This window comes from Lipotes vexillifer, unplaced genomic scaffold, assembly GCF_000442215.2.
Source record: "Lipotes vexillifer unplaced genomic scaffold, Lipotes_vexillifer_v1.1 scaffold1055, whole genome shotgun sequence".
Taxonomy (NCBI): domain Eukaryota; kingdom Metazoa; phylum Chordata; class Mammalia; order Artiodactyla; family Lipotidae; genus Lipotes; species Lipotes vexillifer.
Genome location: NW_006785407.1, coordinates 989,467 through 1,013,332, shown reverse-complemented (window position 1 = coordinate 1,013,332; position 23,866 = coordinate 989,467). Strand labels below are relative to the sequence as shown.

The following is a 23,866-nucleotide window of genomic DNA, read 5'->3' as shown; positions in this document are numbered from 1 at the left end:
CAGGAATGCTGCTGAAATCTACAGGAAGTTTCCTAGAATCTGGCTTACAGGAGAGCTGTGCAGAGTTTTGGACCAGTGCCGATGATAGTAGTGCTTCAGATGAAATAAGGTTGAAGTTGCATTTTCTTTCCTCTCCCATTTTTTATTTCATGTAGTTTTATTCTTGGTAATGAGCCTGAAATGAGCCTTGTTGAAACCAAATCGTTAGACTTGAAGAACTTGGGTAGTAGACATAAAGGGATTTATTTCTTACTACTGTATTGTCTTTTTATATGATCCCTTAGTTATGGTTTTATGTAAAATTGTCTTTGAGGGTGATTTTTATTTAGCCTAATAAAAACAGCGTCCTTAGAGAAAATGTTGTTTAAGTTGACTAAAAATGAGTAGGGTAGAATTCATTCACATGTTCTGGAATGTCTTTAATTAAATCATTGTTTCTGTCCTTTAAAGACTCTGTAGCAGTCCATGAATACATTTAATTAATATTTGGTACATTTTTATTGTTTTTATACTAAGGTTATCCCTTCTGTTGAACTTTAAGCTTGAGAACCCGAAACCATGGCTTGCACATCTACTGCATTTCCTCCAATTCTGTGCAGATGGCATTGAGGATGAACCATGTTAAAGTGCTATTTTTGTGGCATATGTAATACTCATATAGCTATTTAGTGGCCAATTATCAGCAATATCCTATGAGTCAACATTAGGAAGTGCTCAGGCAGAGCTAACTTCTCTAGAGATGTTTTCTCTCACTTTCCAAAATTTGATAAAAAACACATTTTTGGGTTTCAGAACACTGGGATGTCTTTATGCCAGGATTAGAGAAAGAAGTGACCACATAGGCTCTCACCTGGGAAAATACCTAATAGCTGAGAAATGGAGTGAATTAGTTTGTAGAAGGTCTTGCAGTTTTGAACGCAAACATGGAAGATTCAAAATACGAGAATTCAAGAATTAAGATGGTCAAGTAGAGAATGGGTCTGATAATGCCCTGATTGTTTACTAGGGATGGATCTAGACGTGGGTTCACGTGCAGTGATTTGTGGGCCTGACTTGTCCTGGCTGCAGAGAGGCCACGGGCCTTGTGCACATCCCTTCCCAAGTCATAGCTCAGTGATGTCCTGTTGGTGGATTGAAAACAGCTGTGATGGGAGTATTCACACCATGAAAACTGACAAACACCACACAAGACAATATTTTGCGGGGAGCAGGTTGTTAAACGTTTGCTGGTTCACTACTATAATATATATATATATATTGCTTTTTAGTTAGATTATGAGCTGGGAGTCAAGAACTTATTTCAAACTCCAAGAATTATCCTAATGAAGCCTTTAGAAGATTGAGCATACTCCTATTTGGAGGTTATTAAGTGTGCCTTACTTATTTAAAAAATACAAGTACTTTCTAGAAAGCTGTGGGGAGCAAGGTTCTGAATATTATGAATCCATTCCCAACAATTGCTTGCTTCTAAAATCTTCGGTCTTTATTAACGTGATTTGGAATTTGCTTCATCTGTATTGTTGTGTATTTCTTGGCATACCGTAATGTATTCTAACTGGATTTCAATCAACTTGGCAGGAGATCTGTTATAGAGATCAGTCGAGCACTGAAGGAGCTCTTTCATGAGGCTAGAGAAAGAGCCTCCAAAGCACTTGGATTTGCTAAAATGCTAAGAAAGGTGAGTTAACAATCCTGGTTAATTATTATTTTTTCTTATTTTTCTTTTATCTTATTTTTTAAAAAGCTAACCCTAAAGAAGTTTCTTTGTAACTGTGATCCTAGGACCTGGAAATAGCTGCGGAGTTCATACTTTCAGCCCCAGTTAGAGACCTTCTGGATGTCCTGAAATCAAAACAGTACGTTAAGGTATGTATTTAAGGTGGCATAATTATTTTACCTTTCTTACTTTACTCTAAAACAGACAGACTTTTTCATAAAGGTCTAGATAGTAAATATTTTAGGCTTTGCAGGCCATATGTGGACCCCAGTTTTAAGGCTGTCCCATAATTTCCCAATGCAACAATTAGAAAAAGGTTTTCATACCTGACTTACTAACTTGTTTTAAGAATGCAGAAGAAAAACCCCAAACATTTACTCATACAATATAATTTATCAAATTAGTTACACATATATATTTAAAATGATGTCTATAAAGTAATGTGTTGCTTTTAAGTAATTGTTTTTTCACCCTCACATTTCCTGAAACAATTCAAACTTTCTACATGAATCTTTGATGTCAGTGTCCTGGCCATCACTAGACCCACTTTTTGAGTCACCATCTTTGCTCCCATTTAAACTGTTTGAGCTTAGTACTTTTAGAATCTGTGTATGATGTCACTGGAAGTTTTATCCCACATGTGTTTATGTGTGACTTGCACAGCGTAATCACATATGTACCCCTTTTTCCAGTGATCTTTAAAAGGCTTTTTACGGTGCCCCTGTCAAGAATAATTAGTGGATCTGTATTAACACTTTTTGCCTTTCACTGAGTCAGGTGACTTTCTGTTTCAAAGATGTCGTGCAGCATATACTCCCCTGGGATTCTGCCCCTGGTGCCGAAGACCGTAGCCACCAGTGCCCACTGCAGGGCATTGCTCTGTGGGAGCAGCTTTGCATCAAAACTGCACTGCAGAGTGGCATTCACTGAGGTTGTTTCAGGCTGACGTTCTTCCCCTGAGGAGTGTTCTCTTTGTTGTTGAAAATAAAGAATTTGGAGGATTCCCTGTACGGAGAAACTTTACCAAGCCTCTCCCCCAATATAGTCACACTCTCCCTCCTCCAGTCACACTGAACTGAGTTACAGTCGGCTCTCCGTATCTGCGGGTTCTGCAGTCGCTGATTCAACTAACTGCAAATTGAAAGTAGTTAGGAAAAAAACATTCCTGAAAGTTTCAAAAAGCAAAACTTGAATTTGCAACATGCTGGCGACTATTTACATACCATTTACGTTGTATTTACAACCTTTTACATAGCATTCACATTGTATTTGGTATTGTAAGTAATCTAGAGATGACTTGAAGTATATGGGAGGTTGTGTATAGGTTACGTGCAAATACTCCGCCACTTTATATAAGGGACTTGAGCGTCCACGGATTTTGGTATCCGAGGGCGTCTCGGAACCAGGCCTCTGTGGATGCCCAGGGACGACGGGACTTGCCGTTCCCTTCATAGCTCTAATTAATGCCTTTCCCACATCTCCTTGCCCAAACTCACTTGACTTTTTCTAGGTTTGTTTTGTTTTGTTTTGTTTTTTAAATAACATTTCTATAACATACTGTGTTCTTTAATTCAAGGTTTTGGATTGTTTCTTTTCCAGGTACAAATTCCTGGCTTAGAAAACTTGCAGGTGTTTGTTCCAGACGCCCTTGCTGAGGAGAAGAGTATTATTTTGCAGTTACTCAACGCGGCCGCAGGAAAAGACTGCTCGAAAGACTCCTATGAACTGCTGATCGACGCCTATCTGCTTCTCACCAAACAGAGCGACCGCGCTCAGGACTCAGAGGGCAGCTGGGCCACGTGGGAGGCGCAGCCTGTCAAAATCGTGCCTCAGGTGGAGACTGTCGATACCTTGAGAAGCATGCAGGTCTGTCTCACTCCCAGTCCCTGCCCCACCGTTCCCCACCCTGCCTGGAAGCAGTATTGCTTACTTAAAATACTTCTAGGAAAAAGGAATTGTTAGCAGCCCATGAATGATTGGTTTAAGCAGTCTCAAGTATCCACTTCCCCAAGATAGACCTTGATGTTTTGATAGATAGTTTTGTAGCATTATTGTACTAAAATATTCGGGCAAATTCTTTAAGTATGTTCAGTTATACCAAAATATTTGAAAAGTTTTATTTATATCTTTCCTTACTCCAGCCATGTATGTAGTTAGATCCAACCACTCCTGATCTGAAAGGAGTTATCTACTCCTTTAACTTGTAGTTCCAGAAATCCCAGTTCTCCAAGCACTCTGATTTGCTGGCTACTTAAGTTTTCATTTTTGTAGTCAAGGTTTTCACCTGCCTACCTAACAGGGATCCCACGACAATCTGTGTAGCTCAGTAACTCAAACTGTAAGAAGCCTCCTCATGCCTCTGTGTTCAGCTCTGGAACAGTGGTGGTGAGTGCACATGTGCACCTCGAACTCAGCCAGACCAGCGCTGGGCACCCTGGCCAACTGTCCCCTCAGCTCTGCGAATCTGCCTTTTCTCTTGTATTCCCTGTCTCAGTGACTGGTGCTCTGTCCACTCAGTTGTTTAAACCAGGATGTGACAGTTCATATCATTTCAGCTTCGCGCACCTTCCACTTAGTCACTAGCCCCAGCACCGAAGCCTTTCTAGTAAATGAGCCTTTCTCTGCATCCCCAGAGCAGCTGCCGTGGTCAGACCTTATCATCCCTTTCCTGGACTGTTGCAGGGCCCTCCTTGCTTCAACCCTCGCCTTCCCTCCCTCCAATTCTGTATTCGTTTGCTTGTTTCGGTACTTGCAGGATGATCCTTATAATTCATACATCTCATCACAGGTCTACTCAAAATACTGCAATACCACCACTTAAAGAATACAAATAATGAAGTCTTGATTTCAGTTTCATGCAAGGCCCCTCATCTCATCCCACTCTTATTCCTGCATTTTCTGTCTCCACATGCTGCTTCAACACACACACAAACACACACTCTGCTCCAGGAGTAATGAATTTCTTGGAGTTCTAGCATACTTCAAAGGCTTCATGCCCACATAATTCCGTGGGACTCCTCCGCATCGTGCTGGAGATCGGAACCATCAGTGCCCCCTGCAGTGTGCTGCTCCATGGGAGCAACTGTGCTTGACAACTACTTTCTGATCAGGTGGTTGCTGGCCTGGTGGCCCTGAGGTTGGTGTTGTTTTGGAACTGGGGGTTGAACTAGAGTGGAGAACTAAGTGGGTCTGTGTTTAAGCCCTGTGCTTGCTTTTCCTCCCAGGTGGATAATCTTTTACTAGTTGTCATGGAGTCTGCCCATCTCATAATTCATAGAAAAGCTTTCCAGCAGTCCACTGAAGGACTCATGACCCTACGCCAGGAGCAGACATCCAGTCAGCCCGTCATTGCCAAAGCTTTGCAGCAGCTGAAGGTACTTCACCGTCAGCTCTACCGTAACTAATTTATTTACGTTTGGTGAAATGCTAGGGAAGAATCAGTTTGTTATAATTTAAGTCACTCCAGGGACTTGAACTCTTAAAGTGTCCTCCCCATTCTCCCTCTCTTCCCGTTTTTCCCATGTCTAAATTAAAAATTTCCTGGATCTTTCTTGGAACTGTGTAACATTAGAATTGGAGAGGATAAAAATTTGAATCGTCACATGACTTCTTAATGGTCACGTGGTTGGTTAGTATTGGACTTTTAGATCTCCTCATTCCTAATCCAAGTTTATTTCTCCTTTAGCAATTACCAGTATTTACTAGAGGCACCTTAGGTCAAAAATGTGTAATTCAAAAAAAGAGTTATTTATTCTTGCCTTCAGTTAAATTAATTGAGAAAGCTAGTTGCAGACAGGCAGAAAGAGCCTTGCCTTCTCTGCCATTATTTCCCATTTTCACCTGCTTCCTATTTTGCACTCCATTTATCAGTCTTGGTCTCATGCACACTTTCCTGCAGCCCGTCAGTCTTCTCAGTCACATTAAGGCTTGACTTCTTGAAATTACAAGTAGTTTTGATAAACGTTTGTTTTCCTTTTGTCAATCTGGTTTGTCTTATTTATCTATAAACATACTTTCTTACAGATTGTCACCCCACTTAGATACCAGGGCAGGGGACTTTTGTTTTTTCTTTTAGTTTGAGTTAATGAATTCTGGAGAGTACAAAATTATATAAGATATTGATTATTCTTGAGCTTAAGGAATTTGTAGCCTTAAGGATCTAAACTGTCACACTAAAGTACAGAGGAGGGAGAGATTAGATCCTCCTAGTAGCATCTGGGAATTGCTGCCATGGAGGCATTTCAGCTTGGGAGTATTTCAAAAGATGCAAGTTGGGAAGAGACCAATAAGAGAAACATTTGGGCATTGGTGTCTGTGGATCAGGGTTATGAGAATGCTCACTGAATATCAAGCAGTCTGATTTGGTTGGATCTTGGTGTATACAGTGGAAAGTAGTGAGAGATGAGGTTAGTAAAATCAGGTGGGCAAAAATCAGGCTGTTGAGAGATTTGGGGTTTCATCTTCTAAGCCCCAGAGAATTGTCAAAGATTTTGGAAGAATATTTTGGAACACTACGTAGAGGAACTATCTGATAGAGATACGTGTACGTATGTGTGTGTTTATGGGTGGGTGGAAAGGGAACCCAATTTGGAGCTGTTGTACTATTAATTAGGGAAGGCAACAAAGCTTGAGCTAGGGCAGGGTTTCTCAACCTCCATACTGGTGACCTTTTAGGCCAGTCAGTAATTCTTAGTTTGGGGGAGCTGCCCTGTGTGTTGTAAGATGTCTGGCAGCATCCCTGGCCTCTGCACAGTAGATGCCAGTAGATTTCACAACACCCCCCCACCCCACGTTTGGACAACCAGAAATATCTCCAGACGTTGCCAGTGTCCCCTGGGGTGGTAACATTGGTCTCGGTTGAGAACCCCTGAGCAGGGGGATAAGAAGGACAGTACGACTAATAACACTGTGGAGGTCATTTAGAAATCATAGTTCACTCTGTGGAACTGAAACCATACTTACCCTTGAGCAGCCACCGAGGGGAGAAAACAACTGGTGGTTGATAGGCAGAAATATCGAAGCTGTAAGCATCTATTCAAAGACCACCTTGTAATTAGGCATTATATTTTAAATGGACTGTTTTCCTCTTGTATTTCATAAGTTTTTAAGAATACCTAATACAGATAAAAATGAAAATACTAAATTTTTTTCTATTTTTGGTCATTCCTTTTGAATAACCAAAATAAATATGACTGGAATTTATTACAATGGTCAATGGCTGTGTGATGATGAAAGAAATCTTCCTCTAAAATACAGTAAGTGTTGTGTGAGTTGTTTCACTTTGGATTAATTATGGTTTGGGATTCTTTAGAATGATGCATTAGAGCTTTGCAACAGAATAAGTGATGCCATTGACCGAGTGGACCACATGTTCACTTCAGAATTTGACGCTGAAGTTGATGAATCTGAATCTGCTACGTTGCAGCAGTATTATCGAGAAGCCATGATTCAAGGGTACAATTTTGGGTTCGAGGTAGGTACAAAATAAGAGGAAAAACACAGTACAATTTTGCAGTTGCTTTGTAACTTACTTACAGAAAGCATTAGGAATCTTGTACAGCAAATCTCATGATCTCATTATTATAATCACAGCTTAGTCAAGAATGTCATCTTACATCCCTGTTGAATATCAGAAATGCTGGGTTACTTTTAAACTGTCAGATATTCACCCAGTTTTTATTTTGTGTTAACAGCTATCCACTTACATTTAAAAACCTTCTTTAAGAGATGTTTAATATCATAAAAGCATATTCTTAATTTCAACTTATGAGGAAGACATTTGTGAAATTGCATTTTAAGACATTATTTTCTCTATAACTCTTCACACTCTGTTTAGAATATGTGAAGTTCATTGGCTTTTGCTTTTCGATTTTAGAAAAATGACATTTAAACAGCATTATAGTGTTTAGGTATTTGTGTAATCGTTTTCTTCTTAATCTTGATATACGTGAAACCTTCTTAACAGTATCATAAAGAAGTCGTTCGTTTGATGTCTGGCGAGTTTAGACAGAAGATAGGAGACAAGTATATAAGCTTTGCCCGGAAATGGATGAATTACGTCCTGACTAAATGTGAGAGTGGTAGAGGCACAAGACCCAGGTAATGACCACGTAGGATGCCTCCTTCATGGGCCATGTGGGGTGACTGACACTTCATTCTTATATTTTATGTGGGATTTCTGAGCAGATGACACAAAAAGCATTTTGAACTCTTTGGTGATCAGTTTTTTTCTTCCTTTTTTAAAAAACAAACCTATTTACATAGAAACCCCCATAACTCTTGGAAAACTTTTTCTTTTGTAATTGTTGCAGAATGAGTTATCTTTAAGCAGTTCACATTCTCCCTCGACAGGTCTTCCTGATTGCTAATCTTCTTTTCTCCTTCATGAAATTTATGCCTGTTATTTAGTGTAAATGGAAAAGAAATTGGTAACCTGTTCCTTTGCTAAAAAGCTATTTGTCTTTCTCAAAACATGATGTAAACTTACTCAACACGAGGCAAATGACAGAGACACAAATGTGTTTTGTCCTAGATGGTAATTTTCCAATCAGATTACTTTTCAGTATTGTATAGACTAAAATTTCTATGGCATTTGCTTGATTGTTTTGTGACTCTTGAACTTTTCCTCGTGACAGGTGGGCAACTCAAGGTTTTGACTTCCTGCAAGCCATTGAACCTGCTTTCATTTCAGCTTTACCAGAAGATGACTTCCTGGTATGGGATATTCTAAAGTGTTTTTCCTTAAAAAACCCAAATAAGTTGATCACTCTCTATTTCTGATTGTGTATCTTTTTATTAATTTAAAAGCGGTTCTTAAATATTTTCACATAATTGTAATGATAATGCTGAGAGGTTAAAGCACTAATAGCAGAGTAGGACATTCAGTGCTCTTTTTATAACAATATTGTTCAGCTGACCAAGTCAGTGTACAGTTGTTTGTGCAGCCTGGCACTTACAAAATACGTGTCAGTTTTATATTTTATAAAGTGCTGCTGCTTTTTAGCAGCTTAATGAAGAACAAGGAATAGCTGTTTCACTTCAGTGTTAGTCGCCGTGCAGCATGCGGGATCTTAGTTTCCCAACCAGGAGTTGAAGCCATGCCCGCTGCAGTGGAAGCACAGAGTTTTAACCACTGGACCGCCAGGCAAGTCCAGTGTGCGCCATTATAGAGCATAATGGCAAATGTTAAATAATATCACCAGTATCCAGATAAATTCCATCAGATCAGAAAGATGTTGTTCAAATGTGAATTCATTCATTTTAGCCTCCAAGTAGTAGAGGAGATTACAGGAGTCCTTTGCTTGTGTACATCATTGCATTATGGGGAGCTGATAGAAAGTGGAATTGTATATTTTCTTAAATTATGTACGATTTATGTTTATACCTATTTTCTTTTAAACTAACTTTGAAAATATTTACTTAAGGATAGCTTGTTTCTTTTAAATATACTGAAAGCCTAATTTGTGCGACTTATATAATTGAGTGTACATTTTTTCTCTTTTCCTTTTCCATTTCCTTTGGTTTCTAGAGTTTACAAGCCCTGATGAATGAATGCATTGGCCATGTAATAGGAAAGCCGCACAGTCCTATTACAGGTTTGTACCTTGGTAAGAAAACAGTTAGAGCGTCTCTCCTAGAACCTACTGGTTTGGGTGAGCACATTGTCTCATCATTGCAGTTATTTAAAATGCTATAGAGGTTCTCTAAGAATATTCAGAAAAATGACAAGGAAAGTTACAGGAAGGAGGTGTATATACATAGAGAACCCCACAGTAGCCTTTCTGAATTTAACAGGAAGGTTAAAATGTGAGCACAAGGTGGTCTATGCTTGCCCACAGTGTTAAACTACAGGTTTTTTCTTGTTACACCAACACTCTCATTCTGTTCTCCCCCCTAAATTCTTTTCCCCTGGGGAGGAGAGACTTAGAGAAATAGTTGTCTGGTAAGAAGCAAGGCCTTTCTTACTGCAGGTGGGTGAGTATAATTGTTCTGCCCTTCCTTTCGCACCTTTTGAAGGAGAATGAGTTTGTTTTCTTCACAGCTTTCCAAAGTACCCATTCCTCACTAATGTAGAAAATTCCTAATTGCTCCCCCCCATTCCCATTTGCTGTTACTTAAAAAAAGAAAAAAGTTAAGTTCTGCTATAATATACTTAAATTACAGTTTTCAGTTCCAGTTGATATGTAGCTTTACAGTGTATGTTGAAACTTTAAAACAAAATATGTATCAGAAAACGGCTGTCTTACCCTATTCTTGAGATAACAAACCAAAGCAAAACTATATTTATATGTAAAAAACAACCAAAAATGAAAACTTAGAAATTTTAAATACTTCATTTACACGAAAGAAAATAATTCATAAATGGTAAATTTATTGAGCAGCAGCTGTATCTTAAAGGGTACTTGCTAGCTACTCAAAGTTTAGTAGACCAGGTCTTAATGCTTGATTTCTTTATCTTTAAAATTCACCCAGTTTATACCTCTTTTTCTCCCAAGGCTGCTATGAAATGAAAGTTATCATTTATAAAACTATTTGAACATTTTATATAAAACGTGCTATATTCTCACCAATCTTTTGATTAAGCGTATTATCATAAATACTTTGAGTTTCTGATTTCCCAAAATATTTCTCTAAGAATACATGATAAATAATTCAGTAAAAATTACTTCTTTGAAGTATTTTATTACATAAGGAATCATTTTCATTGTAGAAAAAAAAATTACAACGTAGAAAATGTATGTAGTAAACATACATGTAGAAAAATATTACAAAGGGAAAAAAACCTCATACCCACATAGTCCACAGGTAGTCACTGCTAGCATGTGAGCCGCTGACTCTGCCTGGCCCCACACTGCGGGTGGGACAGTCGGATCGCAGCACTCTCTCTGGGCACGACTTGGCCTTCGTCCTCTCAGCCACTGGGATGGTGGAAACTGCACTGGACGGAGAGCCAGATTGCCTGGCAGTTGAGTGACCTGGGGCTGCTCATTGAACATCTTTGAGCCTCCCCTACTAATGCTTAAAATCAGATGCTAATGAGGGTTCAATAAAGTAATGACATTTTGTAAATTGTAGCGTTCTACACATGGCAGGAGTCATCATTTGGTTTTGTGCTCTTTCCTTACGAGAGAAGTCGATGAAAGTGAGAGCACATTGTTGTCGTTGTTGCTGCTCACTCTTTTCTCTCCCCCGGCTCTACCCTCATAAGGATGGGTAGATAGACACTCTGTCATTGTAAGCAGATGGTAAGAGTCTGCTATAGAACCTTCTGTATTTTCTGTATACTCATATAATTACACGGATGCATTCTACCACACCTTTCTTTATGCCCATATAATCACGCAAGCACAGATGCCGTTGTTTTTTTTCCTGCCATTTACTGTATAAAAATTGGATCACATTGGATATTAATCTCTGACAATTGTAGAAATCCCTCCATGTCAACAAGTATAGATCCAATTCATTCTCTTTAGTGGCTACATTGTGTCCATTGTGGTTATTCTACAATTCTTTCCACCATTTCCTTATTTGTTTGGTTAGTTTTGCCATGAAAAACATCTCTATGATGAATGTTCACCACTAGTGAAATTTGAGCATCTATTTTATGTTTATTGGCCATTTGGATTTTCTTTTCAATGAGGTGGCACAGTTTTGTAACAGTTAGATATACATACTCTTAAAAGGAATGTTCTGTTTCATGAATGAAGAATGTTAAACCTGGGTGTGTGTGTTTTAATAGAATGCCTTTATTTTTATACCTTCATGGGAAAATTTTGCAGTAATTTTTGACTCAGTAGTTCTCAGTACGTTTGCTGAATTAGAGACATCAGCATTCTCACCCAATCGTCTTTGTTTTTTCCTTTTGCCTCTGAATTTGCCTATTGAATTACTTCCATTTAAGGTTGTGATAGTTGAGATAATGAGCCAGAGATACAAATTGCCTGGGTTCCTTCATAACAATTACTTGATTTTTGTTTTGCAAGCTTTCCCTTCAGATCTCTCCGTTTTTGGTACTCCTCCCTCTCCTGTGTAGTGTTATTAAAAGTAAACAAAAACCATGAAGAAGTATTTTCATTTAGGATAAACGTATTTAGGATAAAACATATGTAGACTAAAATTATTAACGTGAAGAGAAAATATGACATTTCTTAAAAAACTAGGGAGGGTTAAAACAAAGTTAAAAATCAGAGGAAAACATGTTAGGGAGAAATAGACAAAATATATCATATTCATGACTAGTTACATTTAGTCATTGGGGATGAAGAATTGTCAGCATTTTTGTGATTGCGAGGTACGGTCTCTTTAAGTTTTGGTTAAAATTTTACCTAGTTTTTAAACTTTGTTTTAAATCTTATCCATATTTACCTTCTACCAGAATATTTAAAAGAAGAAGAGAAGAAAACATGTTCTGAAAAGAATAATCAATTTATTTTTTTATTTTTTTAATTTTTTTTTAAGAATAATCAATTTAAACCAGTGTCCATCCTCCTGATTTGGTTTAAAGGAATTAAATAGAACTCCCAGTACTCAGGAGAATGACAGTGCCCTCTCCCCAGCCCAGGAACCTGTTGAAGTGTCTCCCCCACCCCCCGACCAGAATCTTTTTAAAGGTTCAGACAACATAATTCCTGTTTAGTGGAGAAAATGCCACGTGAACCACATTTTCATCTGTCTCTAAAATGTGTAATACAATTTTATTAACTTTCAAAAAGTGACATTTTCCCAGCATTTGTGTATGTAGTACGATTTTCTTCCTTATATAAATGGTTTTATTTTGATCACCAGCAAAAGTGAGCCATTTCCACTGAATTGCCTGGTTTTACAGTTTTCTGCTGACCCCTTAACAAGTTGAGTTTGTCGCTCTTTTCACCGGCAGCCATTCATCGGAACAGCCCCCGTCCTGTGAAGGTACCACGATGCCATAGCGACCCTCCTAACCCTCATCTGATTATCCCAACTCCAGAGGGATTCAGGTATTTGGTGCTTGTCTAGTTGTTTGCTTTATGGATTCTTCTCTGATGTCCGTGCTGACGCTCCAAGAGCTGCTGATGCTTGCTCTGATACCAAATACTGTTTTCTGTGTTCTTGTTTATACATTTTAAAAAGCTCTTATTTTCGTTATCTTGAAGACATACCACAGTGCCTTAGTTACAAAAGAAGACTTGCAAGTTTAAAACAGACTTGTACCTTTCAAGATAACTTAGTTTCTCAGCTTATTTATAACCTCAAGCTACTAAATGCTTTCCAGCTTTGGAATAATCCTTTCTTTCCCTTTCTTTGAAAAATAACTTTAGGAAAACAAATTTGAGTGTGCATAGCATGGTAAACAAACATTTGAAAAAAGGAACTAAATGTCATTTTAAAAGTGGAGAAAAAACTGGAGTGATCCTTCCAGTCTTGACTTGTATGTGTGTATGTAACTACGAAGCAACTTAAATTCTCAAGTGAGTTCGGAAACTCTAGTACATTCAAAATACTTACTTTGAATGTGGTGGCATTTCTGCATCTTGAAGTCGTGAGCATCTTTTCTCCCCTGTATAATCAGTTTTTAAAAGTTTATCTTTTTACATGACTTGCTAGGCAAGGACCACAATTATTGTTAAAAATAATTAGTTCGAAATTAGTTATTTTTCTTTTTCATACCTAGACCTGAATCTCAAAGAACAGTTTGTGTTTGAAAATTATTTTTGGCTTCCTCGCCCGACTTTATTTTTAACGGAAACCACGTGAGAGCCCGTCCCCTGTCTCCCCCGTGTTCCTGAAGCTCTTCTTCTCTCCCAGCACCCGGAGCGCGCCTGCGGACACGCGGAGCCTCAGCAGCCCCGCCGCCGCCACTGTCACTGCCACCGCCGCCAGCGGTCGCCCCGGCCCCTCCGGCAGCGACTCTGCGCCGCCCAAACCCATCAGCAGTGCCCATGAGACCAGGTAGTCTCCCGACCAGCGTCACGTCTCCTTCCCCCGCCCCCGGGTGCGCGGCCGCTTCGGGCATGTGTCCCGGGACACGTGGGGCCTGCTTCCCCGCGGTGTATGACGCTCAGGGGCCCTCCGTGGGGGGTCATGGTCCCAAGGCTCCAGCACAAGTCGGAAATCTGCCTGACGTTTACATTTCTTTGGCACAAATGTTAACCAAAATGGCCAGAGTCTCTGCTCATAATAACCATGAAGAGAGTGTCAGAGGAAAGGACCCGGTCCACTGATAGGAGAGTTTTGGCAAATAGTGCCTTTCCTGAGGAGTTTCTGAGGAGTCGCTCAAAGATGACTTCTAGGTAATACCATTAGGTGGTGATTTGTTTTTCTAAGAGAATTACTTTTCTCACTCAGTTTCCTAATGTATACAGTTGTTGATTAGAAGTCGTTTATAGTAGTGGAAAAATGAGTTCATGTGGTTTGTATCTCATATGGAGACTAGATCATTCCTGGAGAGAGCTGTCAGATGCTTGGCAGAGGCTCCAGAAACATTTCAGTCTCTGGCATGAAGTCTTCTGTAGAAGTACTGAGGCTGTGGCATTTTCCCCATTCTGGCTGGGTTTTTTTGGGGGGTGGGAAGGGAGGGTAGAGGGTTTCATCAAGGTCTCATATGCTTAATGGAGAAAGGACATTTGGTGGCTCTTAATTCCCGCCTTGTGCCTGGTAGAATGGACACCATCACCATTCTCATCTTCCCATAAGGATGATGATAGAGTCGAACAAAACTGACCGAAAAAGATGAAATTTTGAGAGAACTCAGTGCTCTGTATCCTGCTCCTAAGAAAAAATATAAGTATGTTGGCAGAAACATGACACATGCTTTTCGAATTTAAAATAGACTAAAATATTTTTAGACTTAGTTTATAGCAGTCTAAAATTTCTACAGATATTTCCATTTTTCTCATTCACTAAAATAATTAATATTCCTAATTTTTAGCGACAACTGTCTATAACCTAAAGAAAATGCTGACGTACTTTACAGCTTAAGCAGTCAACTAAAAAAATTAACAACATTGAACAAATTCCCATTTACCCTCTTCTTCTCATGTTTAGAACATTTCATGGCAGACATTTCCACATGTGCTTCACGTCCCTGCAGGGGGTTGAAACTGTCTTTTTTATAAATGCAGTAAGGGAAGCGATGTGCCCTAAAACGCAGTCATAGTTGAGGAGAACACTCAGCCAGAACTGTGGTTCACACGCAGTTTCTGCAGAACTGGAGGTTTCGTGAACTCTGGTTGAGGCTTTTATAAGTTGGTGGTGTGTGCGTTGAATGTACTTGAGTATAGAAGTTAAAATACCTGCAGTCGGCCTCTCCCCGCATTTTGTCCCCCAGGCTTTGCATTAAGTAGTTTCTCAGCATGTTTTGAGCAGCATTTCAGAAGTGTTCTTCATTTATGCTTTAGGACAATCCTTGAGATTTAGAAATTTTACTTCCATTGTAACATGCCATCTTGAAGGCCTTTGTTCACAGAGGAATAAAGTGATCTGTCCTTCCTCGCGGTGTGTGTGGCCGTAGGTACAGAACAGCAGAGCCATGAGGGCGTGCAGAGCCGCGGGGTTGTCAGCCTCCCGGCTGCCTCCAGCCTTAACCCCGTGGCCCAGCCTCCCGCGCCTGTGCAGGGGCCGCACGTGCCCCTCAGCTGGGGTCTCCGGGTAGCCCTGGGCCGTGAACAGGCTGTGAGGAGGCAGGGTGGTACCTGCGCTTCCTGACTTCGGCAGGCGTGTGTGCAGCCCTTGCCTGTCTTAGAGATACGTCAGCCACGGTGAAATTTTACTTTGCCCCACAGCTTCTGATAAATAGTTTGCTTTGATACAGTTTGACTTAGGAAATAGTCTGGGCTTCAGTTATTTTACCGTTGTTTAGAAAACATTTTTGCAGTGTTCTGCTCGCTGGAGCTGCCTCTTACTGGTCTGCAAGAGCTGATAGTTCATTTTTCAGGAATCCTGCAAGCCAGTTGTTACGCCACGGAAATTGTTGAAGTCTATATACCCTGCCGCTCCCCCTGCAACTGGTTGTTAAACGTTCACCCGTGCATCACTTCATCTAAGTGTGTTTTCTTGCCTGTTACACTGGCAAAAATGTGAGGATGTTGAATTGGCTAATCTTCTCTCTGGGAAATCAGGAAACTAGAAATGTTGAGTGGCTTCTCCGTGGTCCCAGGCTTTGGCACAGCTTAGGAGTGGGATGTGTTTCTTCACTTCAGCATCAGTGGTTTTTCCAGGAAACAGTGCCAAGACTCTTTGATGAACTAATGACAGTGGAAGGTGTCCCCCTCACTTCAGACTTAACAAGTACTATACCAGATTTGAGAGTTTAGGGAAATAAAAAAGCAGTGCGTATTTTATAATTTGTGAATGTCTGTCCAGTAGGCCATGTTGCTTTAATAAAAGTCTATAATAAAAAAGAGCATAAATGCTACCATACTTCATTATATCATTCATTTAAAAAAATATGCACTAAACTTGTTAATAGACTAACACTGTATTTATTTTGGATGATTTGAATTACAATTTTAACACTTTTCCCTTATTTAATTCTGGGCTTTATTTAACCTTTATGGATTCATTCTGGATTGCTGAACACTTTATTCTGGAAAAGCAGCAAATTAACTTTGCCCTTTATATGTTAAGCTTTCTGTTCTTCTGCACTTTTGCTTGGCTACTGCTTGAGAAATTGCTAGGTATTCCCTTAACGTTTGCTCATTAAGAGATTTGAGCTCTTTGAATCATGAAATGATTTTAGCACTTCAAATAGAATTAAAGTACATAAATAGAATGTGATGATTTTAAATATTAGCCAGACTTGGCACATAATTTTTATCCATCCTGGGCTTAAATTATGGAGCTTTCAGCACATGTCAGTAACACTTCAGTAAATACTGTTTTTATTTATGTTGCTGTTTTTAACATAAAACGATATAGGATGCAGTCAGGTTCTCATGCGTTCTCCCACCAAACTCCAGGGACAGGTGTCTCGGTAGGAGCACTGCTGCTTCGGGAGAATAATTCTTGGTTCGGGACTGTCCTTTGTGTTGTCCTTTACCCACTAGATGCCAGGTGTTCTTGGAGGGGAAAGTTACCCCCAGTTTAGAATCACTGCTCTGGAAGAATCTCACAGATGGTTCATTTTGAGTTCCATTGAATTGATAGCTTAATTTTTAAAAATATTAAAACAGGGGTTCCAGCGTCCCTGAGAATGATCGATTGGCTTCCATAGCGGCCGAACTGCAGTTTAGGTCCCTGAGTCGTCACTCGAGCCCCACCGAGGAGCGAGATGGTGAGTGTGTAAGGTGTCACCTGCATCTCTAGTCAGCCTAACCGTTTGTCTCAGTCCACCAGTTTCTGCTGTTAAGGCCTTTTAAAAGAAATGAAGTGAAGGAGTGACAGAGCCCTGTGAGAAGGATTAGTGCTGAACACATTGGCTTTTTAATGCCTTTTTAGCTATATTTGCATTTTTTCTTTTTGTTGCTAAATAATTTTAAAAAGTTATTATTTCTGATACTTTAATTGTTGAGCACGCTTATTCACTTTAAAAATATAAAATGGCACTGTGCTTGTTAATGATATGCTGAAGTTTTATTATAATGCAGAACTAGGAGTCTTTGCTCAGAAACCACACGGTTGCTCCTGCTGTAGCTCTGCTGGGCTCCTGGGCAGGGCCTCGGGAGGGGGGGGCCCCAAAGAAACCAGTTTCTGCTCAGTATTCTAAGGTCTGTTACTTGTGGAAAGTTTTTGTGGTTAAAGTTCTGTAACTCCATTAACAACTTTTTAGCTTGGTGAAATTTGCTATAAATGATTGTAGAGACAGCTTTTCACACTCACCTCAAACAGAAATTAACCACCAGGAATGACAGGTTGATTGTAACTAATCATCGCTACTCATCATTTCAGTCTTGCTGTGAATTAAGTAAGCTTATTTGTTTTGTAAGTCTTAATTTGTATGAAAAAATACTTTCTGCAGAACCAGCGTATCCAAAAGGTGATTCAAGCGGGTCAACTCGAAGAAGTTGGGAACTTCGGACACTTATCAGTCAGACTAAGGGTAAGAGAAAGAATGTTGAACGTAACACGTTTAAGCATAAGGTGAGCAGTTTCAGCTGAAATTTGCTTTAGCCTGTGAATTATTAGACCTTCTACGTTAATGTTTTGTGATCTTTTTTAGACCTCTGACATCACTTTCTGTCTGCGATGTGTTTGTGTGCATTTCCTATTTCTTACAAACTGCTTTGGAGCAGGAACACGTCTTACTCAGTTTTGTATTCTTTAAGCAGAGTGATGGTTCATTTTATATGTCACCTGGGTGGGCCCTTAGCATAATTCTTTATGCATGGTAGGAATATAATAAATATTTGCGAAGTGAGTAGCCGTGTATTTCTTATGCTAAGAAGCTGGAGAAAGCATTCATCTCATAAAGCAGTCAATCAGTATGAACCAGAAGTGATCAGTAGACACCCGGAGAATAAACAGCAGAAAAATCCGTGGTCTATTAGCACAAAATGCTTTCACATATTCTTCATCACAACAGTGTTGAGTCATGGGCAGAATAGAACCTGTTCTCTTTCTGTAAATGATAAAAGTTTCTGAGGGGCTAGATAATTTGGCCGAGGTCGTCGTAAATGAGAGCTGGGACCAGACTGCATCCTTCCGCCTTCAGGCCGGGCTCTTCTCACCACAGCTCCCCTTCGAAAAGTGTGAAACTGAGCAGCAGAAGAGCCATCACCGGGCCTGGAGCAGTCAGGAGGGGTTCCAGGGGGGGCTGAGGCTTGGGCTGGCCCCTGAAGGAAAGAGGTCTGCCTCAGGCCAAGAGGAAAAGTACCCAATGAGAAACACATCTGGAGGCCCAGTGACTGAAGAACAGACCAGCCGGCCTGGCCTGGCCCGGCCCGGCCTGGATAGCGTAGATGTAAATGGAGGTGGAACTGTAAGGGTAGGGGAGACCTGATCACGGCCAGTCTTCAGCGATGGGCTAGGTGATTAAGGCCTTACCCAGCGATGGTGGGCGGCCCCTGAAGCCTCTTGAGCTGGAAAGCCTCTTATGTTCAGGGAGAGCGAGGGTGAGGCTAATAGGGACACTGAGGAAGCTTAACCTGCTGGCCTGAATTGGGGAGGAAAGTAGGGAGAAGGGCTAGAACGCCGTTGTAGTGATACAGTGGAAAATAAGATGCTGGCCTAAGGTGGGATTTTAAAAAAGCCATGGAAGCAGAAACAGCCGTGATGCCACATTTGACAGGCCTGGGCAGGTTAGGTGTGGTAGAGGGTTAGGAGTTCAGCGGAGGTTTCCTGTGCTTGAGCCTGGTGACAGGGCAGAGGGTCCCTCCAGGCGCTCTCACATAACCGGTAGGTCCCACGGATACCAGGTCTTTGTGATAATTTTCAAAACAAATACTTTGTTGTCAAGTGAATTTGGGAACTCTTGGGAGAGTTACAGTTGACACTGACATATTAAAGACTGGGAAATCTTGAGAAATGTTTACTGTTAAAAAAAAATAGGCCTTTCCCCAGAAATATTTGACAGTGGAGTCCATGACCTCACAGCTCTGAAATCTTATTCAGTGCTGAGTAGACGTAATGTGTCATGTATTGAGGTAAAGGAAACAAGGATCCATGTTTTTAAGAAATGATTGTACTCAGACACTGTAATTGGGCCGTTATAAATCTCTGGAAGTTTCTCCTCTCAAAGTAACCGTTCAGCCATCACAGTCCTCAGTGATCTCTTAGACAGAAAATTCAGGCTCTCAGATGGCTCGTTAGGGGACAGGATGAGAAATACATTAGTGGAGATGTATGTAAAGAAAGCAGTGCTTTTCACATTATGGGTTTCGACCCTTTGGTGGGTTGTAAAATCAGCACTAAAAAAGAAACAGGGCTTCCCTGGTGGCGCAGTGGTTGAGAGTCCGCCTGCCGACGCAGGGGACACGGGTTCGTGCCCCGGTCTGGGAGAATCCCACATGCTGCGGAGCGGCTGGGCCCATGAGCCACGGCCGCTGAGCCTGCACGTCCGGAGCCTGTGCTCCGCAACGGGAGAGGCCACAACAGTGAGAGGCCCGCGTACCGCAAAAAAAAAAAAAAAAAAAACTGGACGGAATCCTAGTCACATGTAGAAAGAGTAATAGCGTTTCATGAAACTGTCGTTTTTGATATTATCTATTTGTGTAAAAGATATTTCTTACTGAAAATCATGATAAAATATGTTGGAGAAATCGAGATAGCTTGATGGGAAAATAAGGAATAATAATAACAATAGCTAAAATTTACTAAGTATTTTAATATTCTGGGCACTGGGCTAAATGCTTTATGTGCGTGATTTCATTAAATTCTCACAGTATCTCTGAATGAGGTATTATTGCCTTCATTTCACGGATTAGGAATTTGATGTATAAAGGAGTTAACTAACTTGCTGATTGTCAAGCACCTAGAAAATGGTGAAACCAGGGTTTTATTGCAGGCATTCTGATTCCAGAGCCCTTACTCTAGAGAAAGGAAAACTTAATTTCCTTCCCAACAGAGACGCTTCCTGGAAGAGGTGTAGTACACTTCTGCAGAGCTCTGCCAGCGAGAGGACAGGAGGGTGTGAGCAAGGGGATGGGGTGAGAAGCGGTTTGGGGTGACCCACAGAGGCTTTTCAGCTGGGCTGGTCCAGAGCCTCTTGTAGGAGAAGTGAACCCGGAAGGAGCCTGCATGCATAATGGCCTCGGACTTCCGGTGAACAGGTCATGATGAACTGTCAAATAAATTATGCGGGAAAAGAACACGATCAGATTTTACGTTTTAGTAAAGAGAATTCTGGTCACTGAGAGTGGATTGGAGAGAGGAGACAGGCGGGTGGTTCCTGCAGAGTCTAGCCAACACTCTTGCTACAGGAAATCATTGATTCTGTCTGAGTAGCTTCTGTTTTATGTGCATATTTCTGTCGTGGGTGGTATACTCTGAAGTCGCTAGGTTTTGATGGCCTTTAATTCACCTGCTGTGTATCTGAATAGATAATGCTGTGCTGGAGTGCTAATGTCTGTTGCTCTGTTTTTATTATTATTTGCTGGAAATTGACTTGATTCTAGTCGTTGGGACACAACTAAGTGTGCACTTCCCCCTGCAGATACCGCTTCCAGGCAAGGACCCATAGAAGCTATTCAGAAGTCAGTCCGACTGTTTGAAGAAAAGAGATACCGAGAAATGAGGAGAAAGAATATCATTGGTCAAGTGTGTGATACCCCTAAGTCTTATGACAATGTTATGCACGTTGGCTTGAGGAAGGTGACCTTTAAGTGGCAAAGAGGAAACAAAATTGGTAAGGAAACTAAAGAACATGACACAAAGATTGTCTCTGTTAGAAATAGCAATAGTTACACTTCCTCAGGTTCAATCTTACATGGTTGGTCCTTTTCTCTTAGGGAGGTGGCAAATATACATTGTATCTTTTGCAGAGGGGTTTGGTTTTTGTTTCATTTGTAAAGTGTTTTCTAAGAACAATACAAAAGAGACTTTAGAAAGAGAGTTTTCAGTGGTTCATTAAATGGAATGGTTTTGCCTGATAGCTCCAGAAGTTGCTAGTGGAGAACTATGCAACTTTTACCCATCTGTTCTAGTTTGTATTCTTTTTATCTTATTCCCACAAGATCATTATTGAAGCGAGACTGGATACAAATTAAGACGGGACAGTCTTTTCTAAAACATCAGTTAATTTCCAAGTGAAACAGTTTCTTGTAAAATAACTAGTGATAAGATGGTGTGAGAAAAGGAGATGATTATGTTTCAGATCTTTCCCCCATTTAAATGCATTTATCTGGACTTCCCTGGTGGCACAGTGGTTAAGAATCCACCTGCCACTGCAGGGGACACAGGTTTGAACCCAGGTCTGGGAAGATCCCACATGCCGCGGAACAACCAAGCCCATGCGCCACAACTACTGAGCCTGCGTGCCACAACTCCTGAAGCCTGCTTACCTGAGCCCGTGCTCTGCAACAAGAGAAGCCCGCGCAGTGCAATGAAGAGTAGCCCCCGCTCGCTGTAACTAGAGAAAGTCTGCGTGCAGCCATGAAGACCCAACGCAGCCAAAAATAAATTTAAAAAAAACAAAACTCTCATTTAAAAATAAATAAATGCATTTATCTGTTGAGCATTTAGGTCTGAAGAAGCAAACAAAGTTGTAATACAAGACTCTGGGAGCCTCAGGACATTGAAGTTTTCGTAGAGCTATCAGGGAAGAACACACTGAAAAGAATCAAGTCCTTTATAAATTGTATTAATTCTTGTTTTCAGTCTTATTCAGCCATATATCCCCTTAGTTTAATGTCCCAAAAGGTGTGTTAGTAGAATACCCCACTAATAGCCCACACGCCTGGCCATACAGGAATGAGGTGCATTGAGACGACAGTCAGGCTTACTCCTGGCCACTAGCCTTGCCCGCCCACCTCACCCAGGCCTCCTTGAGGGCCATAGGGGCTCAGCGGTGTGCACTAGGGGGCTTAGTACTCACCTTCATGCCTCTTCTGGGATTTGCCAGTCAGTTCTACTCTATTCACAGGCATTTACAGGTAAGACATAGTGAAAAGATTGCCTAAGACTTCAGTTCTTACGGTTTTTAGGGAACATTCAGAAACAGTTTAGATCTTGCAGTAGTAGACTATAGTAAGCATGGTTATAGATATATGAATACAGATTTGGAATTGGAAGAGATTATTGTACGTTTCAATGAGTTACAATGGCCTGGCTTTGGTGGCTGAAAGCAGCTCATTTGTTCCTGTTCACAGGGGAAGGGCAGTATGGGAAGGTCTATACCTGTATCAACGTGGACACCGGTGAACTGATGGCCATGAAGGAGGTGGGTGCTCCAGCCCTCTGGGGGCCTTTTTGTCTGAGGCCTCCGTGTGGTAGAGATTTGGAAGCGAATCTTGTGTTTATGAGGTTAGAGCTGGCCTAAGTGCTTCCATAGTGAGTCATCTAGGCCTGAGGTCTGCTTCTTAGCATTTACACCATTGGGACCAAGAGGGGACTTGAGCGGGGGGCGGGGGGCGGATTTGTGATAAGGTTCAGAAACGAACAGCTTTTTATCTGCTGGAGGTAGAAAGCAGGACCAGGGAGCGCCTGAAGAAGGCCCCGGCGGGGGCACTGAGGGCCGTGGAGGGTGAGGCTAGAGCCGCGCGACCGTTGGTCCCCGAGTGGCTGTGAGGGGGCAGCGGGCACATGTGGCCCCCTCTTCAACCCCTGCGGCATCTCCCCATCTTCCCTGTGTGGCACTTACCCGTGCTGCTTTATGACCTCATTCCCGCGTGGCTCTGAACTTCGTGAGGGCAGAATCTTATCAACTCCTCTTTTTATCTTGCCCAGAACCTAAACACCTGTGATTGCTTCCTGAATCACAGGAACGTTTCATGTTTTGGTTAATTCAGTCTGTAGTTATGAAAATGATCCCACTAGCTGTTATCTGACCACATACTCTAAAGCAGGCGTGTTTAATTCAACAAGGAGAAGAAAGCCTGGCAGTGAAGTCACAAACACACTGACCATGGTGCCATGGGGCCGGACAGCGGACATGTCAGCATCCCAGCCTTTGCATTCAAAGTCGGCGTCTTTCTAGCTTGTGACATTGCCAACAGTAATCAACAGTTTTCCTTTTCCAGATTCGCTTTCAACCTAATGACCACAAAACTATCAAGGAAACGGCAGACGAACTTAAAATCTTCGAAGGCATCAAGCACCCCAATCTGGTTCGGTATTTTGGTGTGGAGCTGCATAGGGTAAGCCAACTTTGATCACACTGTTTGGTGTGAGCGGTCAGTGAGGGCACAGATGGAGTCCTGTCCTACATCACAGGTCTTCTCATTTCAGAGCACAGTAACTTTGCCTAATTATCAGGAAATCTCCATGAGTTACATCATTTCTGCCTTCTCTCTGAAACTAGAGGAGTTCTTCCTAAAATGTAAGTTGTAGACTGTAGTCATTAACCCGACATTATAAAGCACTGAAACCCATCCTGCCAACCAGAAGATTTCTCTAATGCCCCTTACACAGCTGTGTGTCGCTTTTTTTTTCTTCCATGTTTTGCTGAACCACTGTTGAGTACATTGTTCGGTAACGTTTTTTCTCTTATATGTATTGAAGGAACCATTGTGAAATGAGAGAAAATTAAGACCTCAGATTATTTTCCCCCTTGTGTTTAGAGATAAACACTTTGAGGGAAAG

At 41.1% G+C, this 23,866-nt stretch overlaps 1 protein-coding gene across 1 annotated transcript in view; it reads left to right on the top strand.

The window, feature by feature from the left end:
• The window catches only part of MAP3K4 (mitogen-activated protein kinase kinase kinase 4), a 121,905-nt gene that overhangs the window by 90,174 nt on the left and 7,865 nt on the right, over positions 1 to 23,866 (top strand). The window contains exons 8-23 of the mRNA XM_007457585.1: positions 4 to 109; positions 1,579 to 1,678; positions 1,783 to 1,866; positions 3,317 to 3,583; positions 4,942 to 5,091; positions 7,029 to 7,190; positions 7,683 to 7,816; positions 8,353 to 8,431; positions 9,246 to 9,324; positions 12,594 to 12,690; positions 13,499 to 13,642; positions 16,864 to 16,964; positions 17,649 to 17,729; positions 20,781 to 20,972; positions 22,435 to 22,505; positions 23,305 to 23,421. Of these exons, the coding sequence (XP_007457647.1) occupies positions 4 to 109; positions 1,579 to 1,678; positions 1,783 to 1,866; positions 3,317 to 3,583; positions 4,942 to 5,091; positions 7,029 to 7,190; positions 7,683 to 7,816; positions 8,353 to 8,431; positions 9,246 to 9,324; positions 12,594 to 12,690; positions 13,499 to 13,642; positions 16,864 to 16,964; positions 17,649 to 17,729; positions 20,781 to 20,972; positions 22,435 to 22,505; positions 23,305 to 23,421 (1,964 nt within the window). The remainder of the gene's footprint in view (positions 1 to 3; positions 110 to 1,578; positions 1,679 to 1,782; positions 1,867 to 3,316; positions 3,584 to 4,941; positions 5,092 to 7,028; positions 7,191 to 7,682; positions 7,817 to 8,352; positions 8,432 to 9,245; positions 9,325 to 12,593; positions 12,691 to 13,498; positions 13,643 to 16,863; positions 16,965 to 17,648; positions 17,730 to 20,780; positions 20,973 to 22,434; positions 22,506 to 23,304; positions 23,422 to 23,866) is intronic.